A 12,299-nucleotide genomic window follows, 5' to 3' on the forward strand; every position below is an offset into this window, starting at 1 on the left:
TTCCATAGGATGGGACAGGATGGCTATGGATTGGACTCTCCCATGAAAGGGAGACTGATAGAGGGTCCTCTTTTTGGGGGGATAATGTAATGTTCCTCATCGTAGCTTCTGTACAGTCCCACATGCCCAGTTCCCATGTGTGCCTTCACAGAAGAGCACTTGATGAGCAACAGTTACAGGTAAGCAACATTGTTGTTTTTCTGTGTTCTGCTAGAGCAACTCCTAGTGCCAGATGGCGAGGAATCAAGCGACAGAGAGGCTGACAGCGATGCTCAGGATGAAGTCCGTAGCCAGGTGTCTTCCACTTCCTCCGAGGATTACGTGGTCATCCTCCCAGAATGCTTTGACACCAGCCGCCCTCTGGGCGAGTCCATGTACAGCTCTGCTCTCTCGCAGCCAAGCCTAGAGAAAGGAGCTGAGGGCCCAGCCAGTCCCCAAGAAGAGAGCCAGCCCTCTGCTCACAGCATCAACGATATCCTGACCACATCGCAGGTCCTGGATGCAGTGCCACTGGCCCCTCAGATCATGGGGGCCCCGCCAGTAAGGTACCATGTGGGCCCAAGCGCAGGGCTGAACTCTGAGTCCTCTTTGTCCCTGGAGTGATAAGCAGTCTCCAGAGGAGGGGGGAATCTTGGCTGCAGAACTTAGACTTGGCATATTAGGTCCTCTGAAAAATCACATTTGTTTGAATCATAGTTATAGGCTCCTGAGTTGCAGCACAGCAGTCAATTGGGTGATGTAAATGTGTCCTCAAATTTAGTGTGTATCTCCTCAGTTCTGCTCTAAAATTTGCACAGCTGGGGGAACAGATAAGAACATAAGAAAAGCCATGCTGGATCAGAGCAAGCCCCATCCATTCCAGCAGTCTGTTCACACAGAGGCTAACCAGGTGCCTCTAGGAAGCCCACAAACAAGATTACTGCAGCAGCATTATCCTGCCTGTGTTCCACAGTGCCTGGATATTATTCTGTGCCGTTCTGTGGCTTTGTTGTTTTTTAATATGAAGCTCTGCTGGTTTTTTAATAGGTCTCTAGACCTTTCCCAAGATGACAGTCTTCAAGAAACAAGATCTCAAGAAGCCTGGTCATCAGCTCCAGACCAAATGAGAGAAGGTACTGCACCATACACTCACATAGGGCGATTGGCTAGCAGCTTGTTAGCAGCTGACTTGTTCGTTAGTGTTCCAGAGTTGATCCAGATTCTCCGGGTAGGTGATTTACCAAACAGTGTAGGTTTGGTCACATCAAGAGGGACGTACCGTGCAGATTCAGTTAGGCCAGTCCTAATGCCCGCAACATCTTTCCAGTGGCTACTTCTTGGTTCCTTCTGTTCCTGCTTCCAACGGTCCTATTTTTTTCTCCTCTAGGAGATGTTTCTGGAGTTCCACCAGCAGAGATTGTAACCAGCACATCAACATCCTCAGAATTCTCCAGGTAATAGAAACCACAGCTGGGGTTGCATTCTGGCCTGTTCAACAAAGAGATTCTCACTGAGAAGCGGGGTCAGTTTCCGTCATGAGGAGATCCCTTCCCACTTCCGTCCATCTTGCAGTTATGAAAGTTAGTCTGTGTACATAGCATGGAAGTCAGCATCATGAGAACATATGTGTTCATTGGGTCTTTTGTGGGGGGGTCCTTAAGTTTCCTAAGTGTTTAAGTTTGCAAAGACTAACTTGAAAACGTCTGATGAAATCTCAGGACTGAGAGGACCAAGTAGGATTTTCAGCAGTTAAGAGAGGGCCTTCTGTGCACCTCCTCCCCTTGGCAAGCTAACGCAGACTGTATTGTGACAAGACAGCAAATACACGCAAGGTCCTGAGTTGGCATGGTGCACCTAGAGAAGGGCCATGGCCCATTAGTAGAGAATATGCTTTGCTTATGCAGGATCCCAGGCGCAATCCCTGGCATCTTCAGGAAATAGGGCTGGGAGAGATACTGCCAAGACCTTGGGACTCCTGCACCAGATGCAGCAACTGCTGCTGGTCTGACACAGTGTAAGATAGTTGCAGGTCTTCTTAAGTTGTTCAAGTCACAGAGTCTTTCTTGGTTTGTGATTTGTATTTGCGGGGGAGGACAGAAAACAGAAATCTGAGAGACATCATCTGTTTTTAGCAAATTCTTTTCTGAAGGGATTGATCCAAACATCTGTCCTATTTGCATGCTCTGCTAAGGAGGATCTTGTCTCCTGGGACTTTTCTCTCACATTTTTTCATTTCAACCGACTTTCCAGACACACCCAAGGGCACAGCCTGGCCGGGGGCTTGATGAAAGGGGCCTTATCAGTGGCTGCTTCAGCCTACAAGGCCCTGTTTGCTGGACCACCTTCCACGGAGCAGGTATGTAGTTGCTGTGCTGATGGGAGAGACTTGGAGCAGGGACACATCTGTTCTGGGTTCCTGTGAGGACACCCTTCAAGGGCAAATGGGGTGTTGGGTGCACCATCACGCGAGTAATTGACTCGGCCTCAAAGGTAGACTTGACAATGACAATGAATGACCGGAGATTGCTGTGAACTGGAATGGGACGTTGGGAATCACATAAGTTTCCTATTTGAATTCCAATAGGGTGGACAGTGGTTCTTGCTCAGGGTTGGTTTGAGGGCCGTGCTTTGGATTCAAGGAGTTTGTCCACCTGGTCACACTGGCCTTCCTCTGCAGCATGCAGTCTGGCTTCCTTGCTTAAGTCACTGGGAGCCACTTCCTCTGTAGGCACGTGCTCTTGACTGCATGGAATACCATGTGCTGGGTGGTATAAGTTGATCTGTAGGGTTGCAGGATGGGATGGCTGGTTGGTAGATGGGTCTTGCCTGCCCACATATGGTTAGCCTTGTGGTCCCTCCAAACCCATGGCTCCAAAACTCCATTGAGCTGGATTTGCGGTATGTATACCATCTTCAGAGGGGAGGGGGTTTGTGGGTGCAGAATTGCAGAATGCTTTGCAAAGAATCCCAGGCATGCAGATAAGCGTGCATGTGTTCTTGTGCATGTACATGCACCGAGATGGCTTCCTCTTTTTACGGGAGGTTCTGCTCATCTCCCCTCCCCCACCCCCCAGGCTCTTCCTGTGATCACCGAGGAACAGATGATGGCCTTCCTGGCCAGCCTGAGCGAGATGGGCTTCTGCAACCGGCAGCTCAACCACCGGCTGCTGCAGAAACATAACTGTGACATGGGCCAAGTGGTCACGGAGCTGCTGCAGCAAAGCCACAGTGACTGGTATGGGAACCAATACTGAACCACCTCTGAGAGTAGAGCAGCAGATGGCACCTCTGGCTCCCTTCTGTTCCAGCAGAGCAGAGATTGCTTTTGGCTTTCACCTTCCATTGTACCTCTAGTTTCTTTTTTCTTTTTTCTTTTTGTCCTGCTAAAATCCTATGTAGCATCTTTCTCCCCCCCCCCACCCCCCACCCCTCAGTTTCATGGCTCAGGCAGCAGGTTTTTTTGAAGTGAAATAATACCCATGGGAGGGGAAATGTTGATTGCGTGCAAGGTCACTGTGACCTGACCAATTTCCTAAGGGTCATCACCCACTCCACGTTTGCGTGGGGCTGCAGTCAAGCCAATTGGAGCAGGGCCACCGTGCAGTGTTTTCTCTGCCCACTGAGAGGTCAGATCTTTTGGGTCCTGCCCTCCCATGACCTGAGCTGGTTTGAATTTTGTCCTCTCGTGTGCTTCAGAATCTCCTGCTTCCTGTTGAAGCAATGACTGCCAGGATTTTCCCGTTGTTGTGTGTCTTGCAGGGCACTGACCCCATACCTAAAGGAGTGTTGATCACATTCTAGTTCCTGCCTCCTCCCAACGCCGCTGTTTCCTGCCATTGTGGTGGTAAACTACTGCAAGAGGAGCTTGCCATTAAAAAATAGCAACACGGAGAATAGTTGCTCCTAATATGTAACACTTTATAAGTATTATTAAAGATTATTATAATTGCATTAAAGTATTTGAAGGACAAATGGTTGAGACACACCGGGGGGAGGTGATTTTTGCAGATTAATCCATAAGACTCCAGAGTTCTTTGCAAAGGCATTTTGGCACTTCTATGCAGCCTGCTGTGCCCAGGTTGGGGTGTTGAGGCAAAAAGATTGTTCTGCAAACCTTGTTAACAGCACTTGCTAGATGCCTTTGGGGGAGTCAAGCAGGGGAAATGCACAGTGAGAAAACAGCATTAAGGAGGCAATCTTCACCCTAACCCTCGAGTCAAGGACCCCCGAGGACTGTTTCCCACCCAAACCTGATAGGCATGAACAGTACCAGTGCTGCTGGATAGTGTCCTTTTTATTTAATTCTCAGGTGTTCCTATAACTTTTTATGTAAAAGGGAAGAACTATAATGGAGAGAACACATACTTTACTTTATAAAATCAATGCATGGAAAGCTGGAGATCGCTGACCTGATTGTAGCTTTTCTCCTCTCACTGAGTTGATGGGGAAAATCTTGGTATTTCCAAATAGTTCTGCCTCAGTTTTTTCTTGAATTAGTTTTATTGCTCTCATTCCAATCAGCCAACTTCTTGTTATCTCTGGCTTTCTTTTAGGTCCCATAGAATCTGAAATGTTAATGTTTTACTTATGTTGGCTTTGTATATTTTTGTGAGAGGATGCATGGATAATTTAAATAGTGCAAATATAAGATCTTTGTATATTGTTCAGAACAAGCACTTTTAAAAAAAAGTCTTTGAGTGTGATGGAAACAAAATAAAATATACATTAAATAAAAAACTTCATCACTGTGAGAAACCAGCACTTGTTCTTCATCAAACTTTCCTTTGCTTGCTGGGGCAGGAACAGAGATGGGACAGCGACAGATGCTCAGATCCACTCTTGAGGCGGCTGACCTGAAACTAATTTATTTCTTTGGCTGAATTACAGCAGTGCATTCACCACGGGTAGAGCAATCCTGGGGGTGGGTAGATATGTGAGGACCGGGAACAGCGCGGGCACACCACCTTCTAAGAGGCTTCCCAGCTGGGGGGAAAATATATTTAAAGCATTTTTTAAAGCCCTGTGACACTTGCCCATTGAGTTTCACAGCACAAAGAGGCATTCCCAGGCCAAAAGGGGTTTGGAAGCTGCCCAAAGGTGGTTTCACCCTTGGGAACACTGGCGCAGGCACTCACTTCCAGGAATGCTACAGTGCTGGCACCCATGCTGTTGCATCACTTCCTGGAGCTGGCGTAGGTGCCACTTTGCACAGCGCAAAGTGGCATGGACGCCAGTGTAGGGGTCACACCAGCTCCTATGGCATTCCCCCCCCTTAGGATTGCTGCTTAGTTGACTGAATTCTCCCTTGACATACAAGCCTTGCAGGGCACGGCCCTCGAATTCTAGGGAGAAAGTTGAGGTTTGTTTGTTCCAGTTTCCAAGCGAAAGTCTTGTATTTCTCAGTCAATGTTTTAATTAAAACTTTTATTTTAAAATAAATCTAATAACTCTAGTAGATATAATTAAATAAAACATTATTAAATAGATACACAGGACACTAGCATACCCCGTAAAAATTAATCCTATATAAGCATACATTCCTACTTTAACTAAATTTTTAAGCTCAGAGCCTCGCCTAAAATGGGGGAAACAGATTTCGCTGAATTCCAAATTTGAAAGACTCAGAATAGGGTGGTCAACTTATATAGGTGTTATTACATGAGCCATTTCCGGACTTTTTTGAATCTTCTCAAGCCTTCTCCCGATCCAAGCAAGCATCCCAAAGTAGTTATTCCAAAACTGGTTATTCCCAGCCCTCCCTAATTTAATTAAGTCTTTGACACTTCCTGTATAAATTGCAGCCCAGAGGCCTTCATGGCCTGAAAAAAACACTGTTTTCTTCTCCCTCCCCCACATTTTGTTTTTTAACATCCAGTCTGCTGAAAGAGTTCTGAGAGGTTCTCAAAGTTTGCAAAAGATATTGAGCTAAGTTCTAATAAAAAGTATTGTTTTGGGGGTGGGGGAAGAAAACCTGAAGAACACTAGAAGTACAACACAGTCAAACAGACCTATTCATTCCATATACAAACTACATAGCAAACATGATCAATACTCCAGTCTGTGGTATCCAGGGCTTGTTCAGAACTTCTACCATCTTGCCTGATGCTGTTGAAAAGGAGAAGAGTTGGTTTTTATATGTTGACTTTCTCTACCACTTAAGGAAGAATCAAACCAGCTTACAATCACCTTCCTTCCCTTCCTTTCCCCACAACAGACACCCTGTGAGGTAGGTGGGGCTGAGAGAGCTCTAAGAGAGCTGTGACTAGCCTAAGGTCACCCAACTGGCTTTATGTGGAAGAGTGGGGAAACAAATCCAGTTCACCAGATTAGAATCGGCCGCTCATGTGGAGGAGCGTGGTATCAAACCCGGAGAAAGACAGCTTCAGCACATTAGCATACTGAGCTCACTTAATTCTTAAATCTCAGTTTCATACAGCTGTTGAATAGCTTGCAGGATAAAATAGGGGCAGTGGAGTGGGGGTGGGGAGCACAGCATAAGTGCTGTGGTCCTAGCAGCTGTCCTCCAGCACCACCACAGCGAATGTTACTGCCTCAGATTTTCATCTTCACCGACGTGGCCAGAAGGTGGTCCTGAAACACCTGTGAGAATCTACAGGGTCATTCTTGTCTCTTCCCCAGCCAGGATTGTCCACCAGAGTAACTGAAGCAGTTTTCATTCATGAGACCTTAAACACAACTCCAATGGGTCTAGATAGTCTCATCCAAGAATGCCTGGAAGTGCACCACTCATTCAAGCACCTTGCACACAAAGGGGATACTGCTACCAAGCGATAGTTCTAGAAGCAGATGTTTGTTTCTGTACCAACAGTAGCCAGATGGTATGTTTTTCACAAATGGAAATTCTGGCATTGGGCTATTTTACTTGGTTATCAGTGGGGGGTGGGAGATGCTAACAAATGCTATGGGGGCTAAGAAAGAGGAGGAAGAGTTGGTTTTTACACCCCAATTTTCTCTACCTTTAAGGACTGGAGAGGCTGTGGCTCAGTGGTAGAGCATCTGCTTGGCATGCAGAAGGTCCCAGGTTCAATCCCCGGCATCTCCAGTTAAAGGGACTAGGAAAGTAGGTGATGTGGAACACCCCTAGCTGAGACCCTGGAGAGCTGCTGCCTGTCTGAGTAGACAATACTGACTTTGATGGACCAAGGGTTTGATTCAGTATAAGGAAGCTTCATGTGTTCTTCATGACTCAAACTGGCTTACAATCACCTTCCCTTTCCCTCCCCACAACAGACACCTTGTGAGGTGGGTGGGGCTGAGGGAGTTCGGAAAGAACTGTGACTAGCCCAAGGTCACCCAGCAAGGCTTCATGTGGAGAAGCAGGGAATCAAACCCAGTTCTCCAGATTGGAGTCCACTGCTCCTAAACACCATGCAGTTTTTTGTAAGTTATGTAATAAAGAGCTGGTTAAATGTGGCCAACAGTGGCCAGCCCAATGCCTCTGGAGGTAAAAGGGCGGCCATTCCCTGTTGCAAACACTGTAGATGCTGGGTTCTGGAAATTGCAAATCTGAAGGGAAACTCTATCCATACCTGTGACCTGGAAACTAACCTGTAAGAAGGGCACAGATCAGTAGAAATGCTTTAGCCTGTTTTCCAGACATAGTTGAAGGTCCTGCAGTATTGGAATAAATTGTGTTTTAATTGCATGGTATGTAGTTCAATAGAATAACTTTTTGCTTATACATTTCAATATGATTGAGGCATGAATACAGCCATTCAATTGATACAAAATATATACGATAAATAGTATTATATATAAGACAAATAATAACTAACTACAGGGACTTGTTCATTCCTTGTAGTCGTAAATTTAATAATTTTATATTGTTTTCATTTTTGCTTAAATGTAAAAAGACACATACATCCTAGTCATTAACCAAAGGAGGGCTTCATTGCTCAGCGTCCATCAATATAAGTTTGGCTTGGAAAGCCCCTGCTTGAAAACCTTCAGGGGCAGTGGCGTAGCGTGGGGGGTGCAGGGGGGGCCGGCCGCACCGGGCGCAACATCTGGGGGGGCGCTCGCACTCACAGCTCTCTGCCCCGAGGGGCCGGGTCTCCATGGCTGGGGGAGGGGGGGCAGACCCCCCCGTCCCCAGCAGCCGCTCTTCTCCAGAGTCCGCTCCAGCCTCGCCTCGCCCGCCAGGGTCTCAAGGGGAAGCCTCCCCTCCGGCAAAAGGGCGCTTCACCCGACCCGCCACCCCTTTCCTCTCCAGTGGGGACCCAAGACGGCTCACGTCGTTCCCCTCTGCGGCATGTTATCCTCACCCCCACCGGGTGAGGTGGGCCAGGCGGAGAATGCACGCGCTTGGACGAGACCACCCAACACGCGTGCACGACGCAGCCGGGATTCGACCCCTGCCCCGCCGAGCCGAGCGTCCGCCAAGCCACCCTTCCTGGCGCCGCAGCCGGCCTGGCCGCTTGCTGGCAGGGAGGCAGGCAGGCAGGCCGGCCGGCCCCGCGCCTCCGCGCCAGCCCGGGGGCACACGCACCCCCCAGCCCCCCGGCCCGCTCACCTGCGCGGCGTCCAGGCGGCTCTTGCTCTTGCTGCGGGGCCAGCAGACGTGGCGCAGGGAGGCGAGGCCCGGCCCCGCCCCCTCGCCAAGCACCTGCGCGGCACAGGGAGCGGAGCCGGCCCGGCCCCTGCGCGGCACAGCAGCCCCGCTCCCGCGGGAACGCGCCCTTTCGGCGCAAGGCCGGCCCTTCGGCTTCTGCCGCCGGCCTTTCCTTCCAAGCCAGCCCCTGGAGCACGACCTGCAGCAAGACCCCCTCCCCAAGCCCCAGAAATCAAGCTGCCCTCCCTTCTGCGCCCCCCAGCAAAGCCAAGATTTGAACCCAGGCCTCCCAGGCCCCAGTTAGCACAACATGCTCTGCAGGGGACCAGTGCCCCCCCCCCCACAGGCCCTCTCCTTGGAAACACATTACAGCCCTGGCGGAGGCTGCGGACACCAGGATGCTCTTCTGAGAAGTGTTTGAAAATAAACTTGTATTTAGATGCATTTTACTTTAATTACATCAGTATTTTCATAACAAACAATACATAGGGGGTAAGGGTTTCTTTAATCTAGTGGAAGAGACTCGAGTGCTAAAATCCACGGGTTAGGGGGCGCAAATTACTTGCCTTGCCCCGGGTGCTGACAACCCACGCTACGCCACTGTTCAGGGGGGATGGGCTTTTGTGGTCTCCATGGAACTCCCTCATGCAGGACAGTGGCCAGGTGCATTTCTCAATTTGTTACAAAGATTGATTTTCAGACTTGCTCACCTTTGCTGTTTTGTTCGTTGCTTCACTTAAGAACATAAGGAGAGACCTGCTGGATCAGAGCAGTGGTCCATCTAGTCCAGCATCCTCTCTCACACAGGGCCAACAGGTTATTCTGGAGGGCCAACAACAAGGCATAGAGGCTAGGGCCTTCCCCTGATATTGCCTCCTGGCACTGATATTCTGAGGTTTACTGTTTCTGAATGTGGAGGTTCCATTTAGTCACCACGGCAGACAGCCACTAATAGACCTCTCCTCCATGAATCTGTCTAATGCCTTTTTAAAGCCATCTGTGCCTGTGGCCATCATTACATCCTCTGGCAGGGAATTCCACCTTTTAAACGCTCACCATGTAAAGAAGTACTTCCTTTTGTCCATCCTGAATCTACTGCCCATCAGCTTCATTGGATGTCTTTGTGCCTAATTATTGTTTCTTTGATTATTTTTTTACCCATTTGCCTGGAACAGATGTTAGGCTATATGGCCTGTAATTTCCTGGTTCTCCTCTGTGTGTGTTAAGTGCCGTCAAGTTGCTTCCGACTCATGGTGACCCTATGAATGAAAGTCCTCCAAAATGTCCTATCTTTGACAGCCTTGCAAATCGAAGGCTGTGGCTTCCTTTATTGAGTCAATCCATCTCTTGTTGGGTCTTCCTCTTTTCCTGTTGCCTTCAACTTTTCCTAGCATGACTGTCTTTTCCAGTGACTCTTGTCGTCTCATGACGTGACCAAAATACGATAGCCTCAGTTTAGTCATTTTAGCTTCTAGGGTCAGTTCAGGCTTGATTTGATCTATGACCCACTGATTTGTTTTTTTGGCAGTCCACGGAATCCGTAACACTCTCCTCCAACACCACATTTCAAAGGAGTATTTTCTTCCTATCAGCTTTCTTCACTGTCCAGCTTTCACACCCATACATAGTAATAGGGAATACAATGGCATGAATTAATCTAGTCTTGGTGGCCAGTGATACATCCTTACACTTCAAAATATTTTCTAGCTCCTTCATGGCTGCCCTTCCCAGTCTCAATCTCCTTCTAATTTCTTGGCTGCAGTCTCCCTTTTGGTTGATAGTGGAGCCAAGGAATAGAAAGTCTTGAACAATTTCAATTTCCTCATTGTTAACCTTAAAGTTGTGTAATTCTCCTGTAGTCATTACTTTTGTTTTCTTGATGTTCAGCTGTAGCCCTGCTTTGGCACTTTCTCTTTTAACTTTCAGCAGTAGTCGTTTCAAATCTTCACTATTTTCTGCCAATAATGTAGTGTCATCAGCATATCTCAAATTATTAATGTTCCTCCCTCCAATTTCCACTCCACCTTCATCTAAATCTAATCCAGCTTTCCTAATTATATGTTCTGCATATAGATTGAAGAGATAGGGAGATAAAATCTATCCTTGTCGGACACCTTTGCCAATTGGAAACCATTCTGTTTCTCCATATTCTGTTCTGTGGCCTCTTGTCCAGGTTCTCCTCTAGACCCTTTTTAAAATAGGTGTAATGTTTAAATTTGGCCAACAGTCCTTGTAGTTAATACTATTTGTTTATCTCCAGTCTTCTGGTACAGTGGCTGAATGTAGTGATAGGTTACATATATGGGTTAGTCAAATGAGACAGCACTAAACAGTGGTCCGTGACAGACCAACCCCTTCTGAAGCCAATCTGTTCCCAGCCAAGGATGTCATGACTCTCAACTCAATCCAACAGACTTTAATAAGTAGGAGTACAATTTCCCCAAGCAAGACAGTAGGCTGATTGGACGATAACAGCTTGGGTCAGAAAGCTGGCCCTTTTTGAAGATTGGGAAGATTATAGTATGTCTCCAAGATTTTGGAATGGTCCCTGATGTGTTAATTTGTGTAAATACAGAAGAAGAAGAAGAGTTGGTTTTTATATGCCAACTTTCTCTACCACTTAAGGGAGACTCAAACTGGCTTATAATCACCTTCCCCTCCCTACAACAGACACGCTGTGAGGTAGGTGGGGCTGAGAATGCTCTAACAGAGCTGTGACTTGCCCAAGGCCACCCAGCTGGCTTCATGTGTAGGAGTGGGGAAACAAATCCAGTTCACCAGATTAGCCTCTGCCACTCATGTGGAATGGGGAATCGAACCCGGTTCTCCAGATCAGAGTCCACCGCTCCAACAAACCGCTCTTAACCACTACACTACGCTAGCTCTCCATAACAAGAATGTCGGCCCACCATTTACTATTCACTTCAAAGAGTTCGTAAGGGATTAGATCGGGACCTGGGGCTTTCCCTGAGCATAAGTGGTCAATGAGCAGTTTAATTTCGTTAGGAGATCAACTGTTTCACATTTGAGTACCCTAAGAAATCTCAGATGTATGCCATCAGGACCTTGAGACCAACTGGTTTTCAATTTCCCCAGTAGAACTTCATATTTTGCCACCTCGCTTTTACTCAGATCTTCAGACTCCCTTTTCTGAAAATAGTGGCTGTGTCCTGGGTACACACCCCACACTTTCAAAAGTGAACAGAGATGCAAAGGATTAATTGAGCTTCTTTGCCATCTCCCCATCTTCCTTTAGCAATCCCTTTATTCCTTGGTCAGCCAAAGTTCCAACTGCTTCTCTGACCAGTTTTGGGCTCTGGATATATTGAAATAAATGCTTATTGATGCTTTTAGCAACCTGCTTCTCAAATTCTCTTTTTGCCTGCCTAATTATTGAGTTGAATTTCTTTTGCCAGACCCGGTGGTCCCTTGTGTCGCATTCACCGGGGCAGGCCTTCCACGGTTTACAAGAAACCTCTTTACTGTTTATAACTTCCTTGGGTTGTTAACCATGCAGGCGTTCTTTTAGACTTGGCAGTGTCCTTCCTGACCTTCCACCTGGCCTTCAATTAGTGTGGTTTTAAAATTGCATTTACTCCTTTGTTGACCCCTGAGGCCAAATAATTTTTAGGAAAAAACAACAGCTCTATGGACAGGTCTTTCTTCCTCTAAGGATCTGGCTGATCCATCACCACATCTTGTGGTGGAATGCAGGGGGTGAGTGGGGACTTGCAGATATTAGGGCTCC

The 12,299-nt window shown here is 47.5% G+C and overlaps 1 protein-coding gene across 1 annotated transcript in view; it reads left to right on the forward strand.

The window, feature by feature from the left end:
- Positions 1-3,233, forward strand: part of NBR1 (NBR1 autophagy cargo receptor) — a 29,151-nt gene extending 25,918 nt beyond the window's left edge. The window contains exons 16-20 of the mRNA XM_056863292.1: positions 215-545; positions 1,027-1,112; positions 1,343-1,433; positions 2,230-2,335; positions 3,054-3,233. Coding sequence (XP_056719270.1) covers positions 215-545; positions 1,027-1,112; positions 1,343-1,433; positions 2,230-2,335; positions 3,054-3,233 — 794 coding nt within the window. The remainder of the gene's footprint in view (positions 1-214; positions 546-1,026; positions 1,113-1,342; positions 1,434-2,229; positions 2,336-3,053) is intronic.
- The last annotated feature ends 9,066 nt before the right edge of the window (positions 3,234-12,299 follow it).

This window comes from Euleptes europaea, chromosome 18, assembly GCF_029931775.1.
Source record: "Euleptes europaea isolate rEulEur1 chromosome 18, rEulEur1.hap1, whole genome shotgun sequence".
Classification (NCBI taxonomy): domain Eukaryota; kingdom Metazoa; phylum Chordata; class Lepidosauria; order Squamata; family Sphaerodactylidae; genus Euleptes; species Euleptes europaea.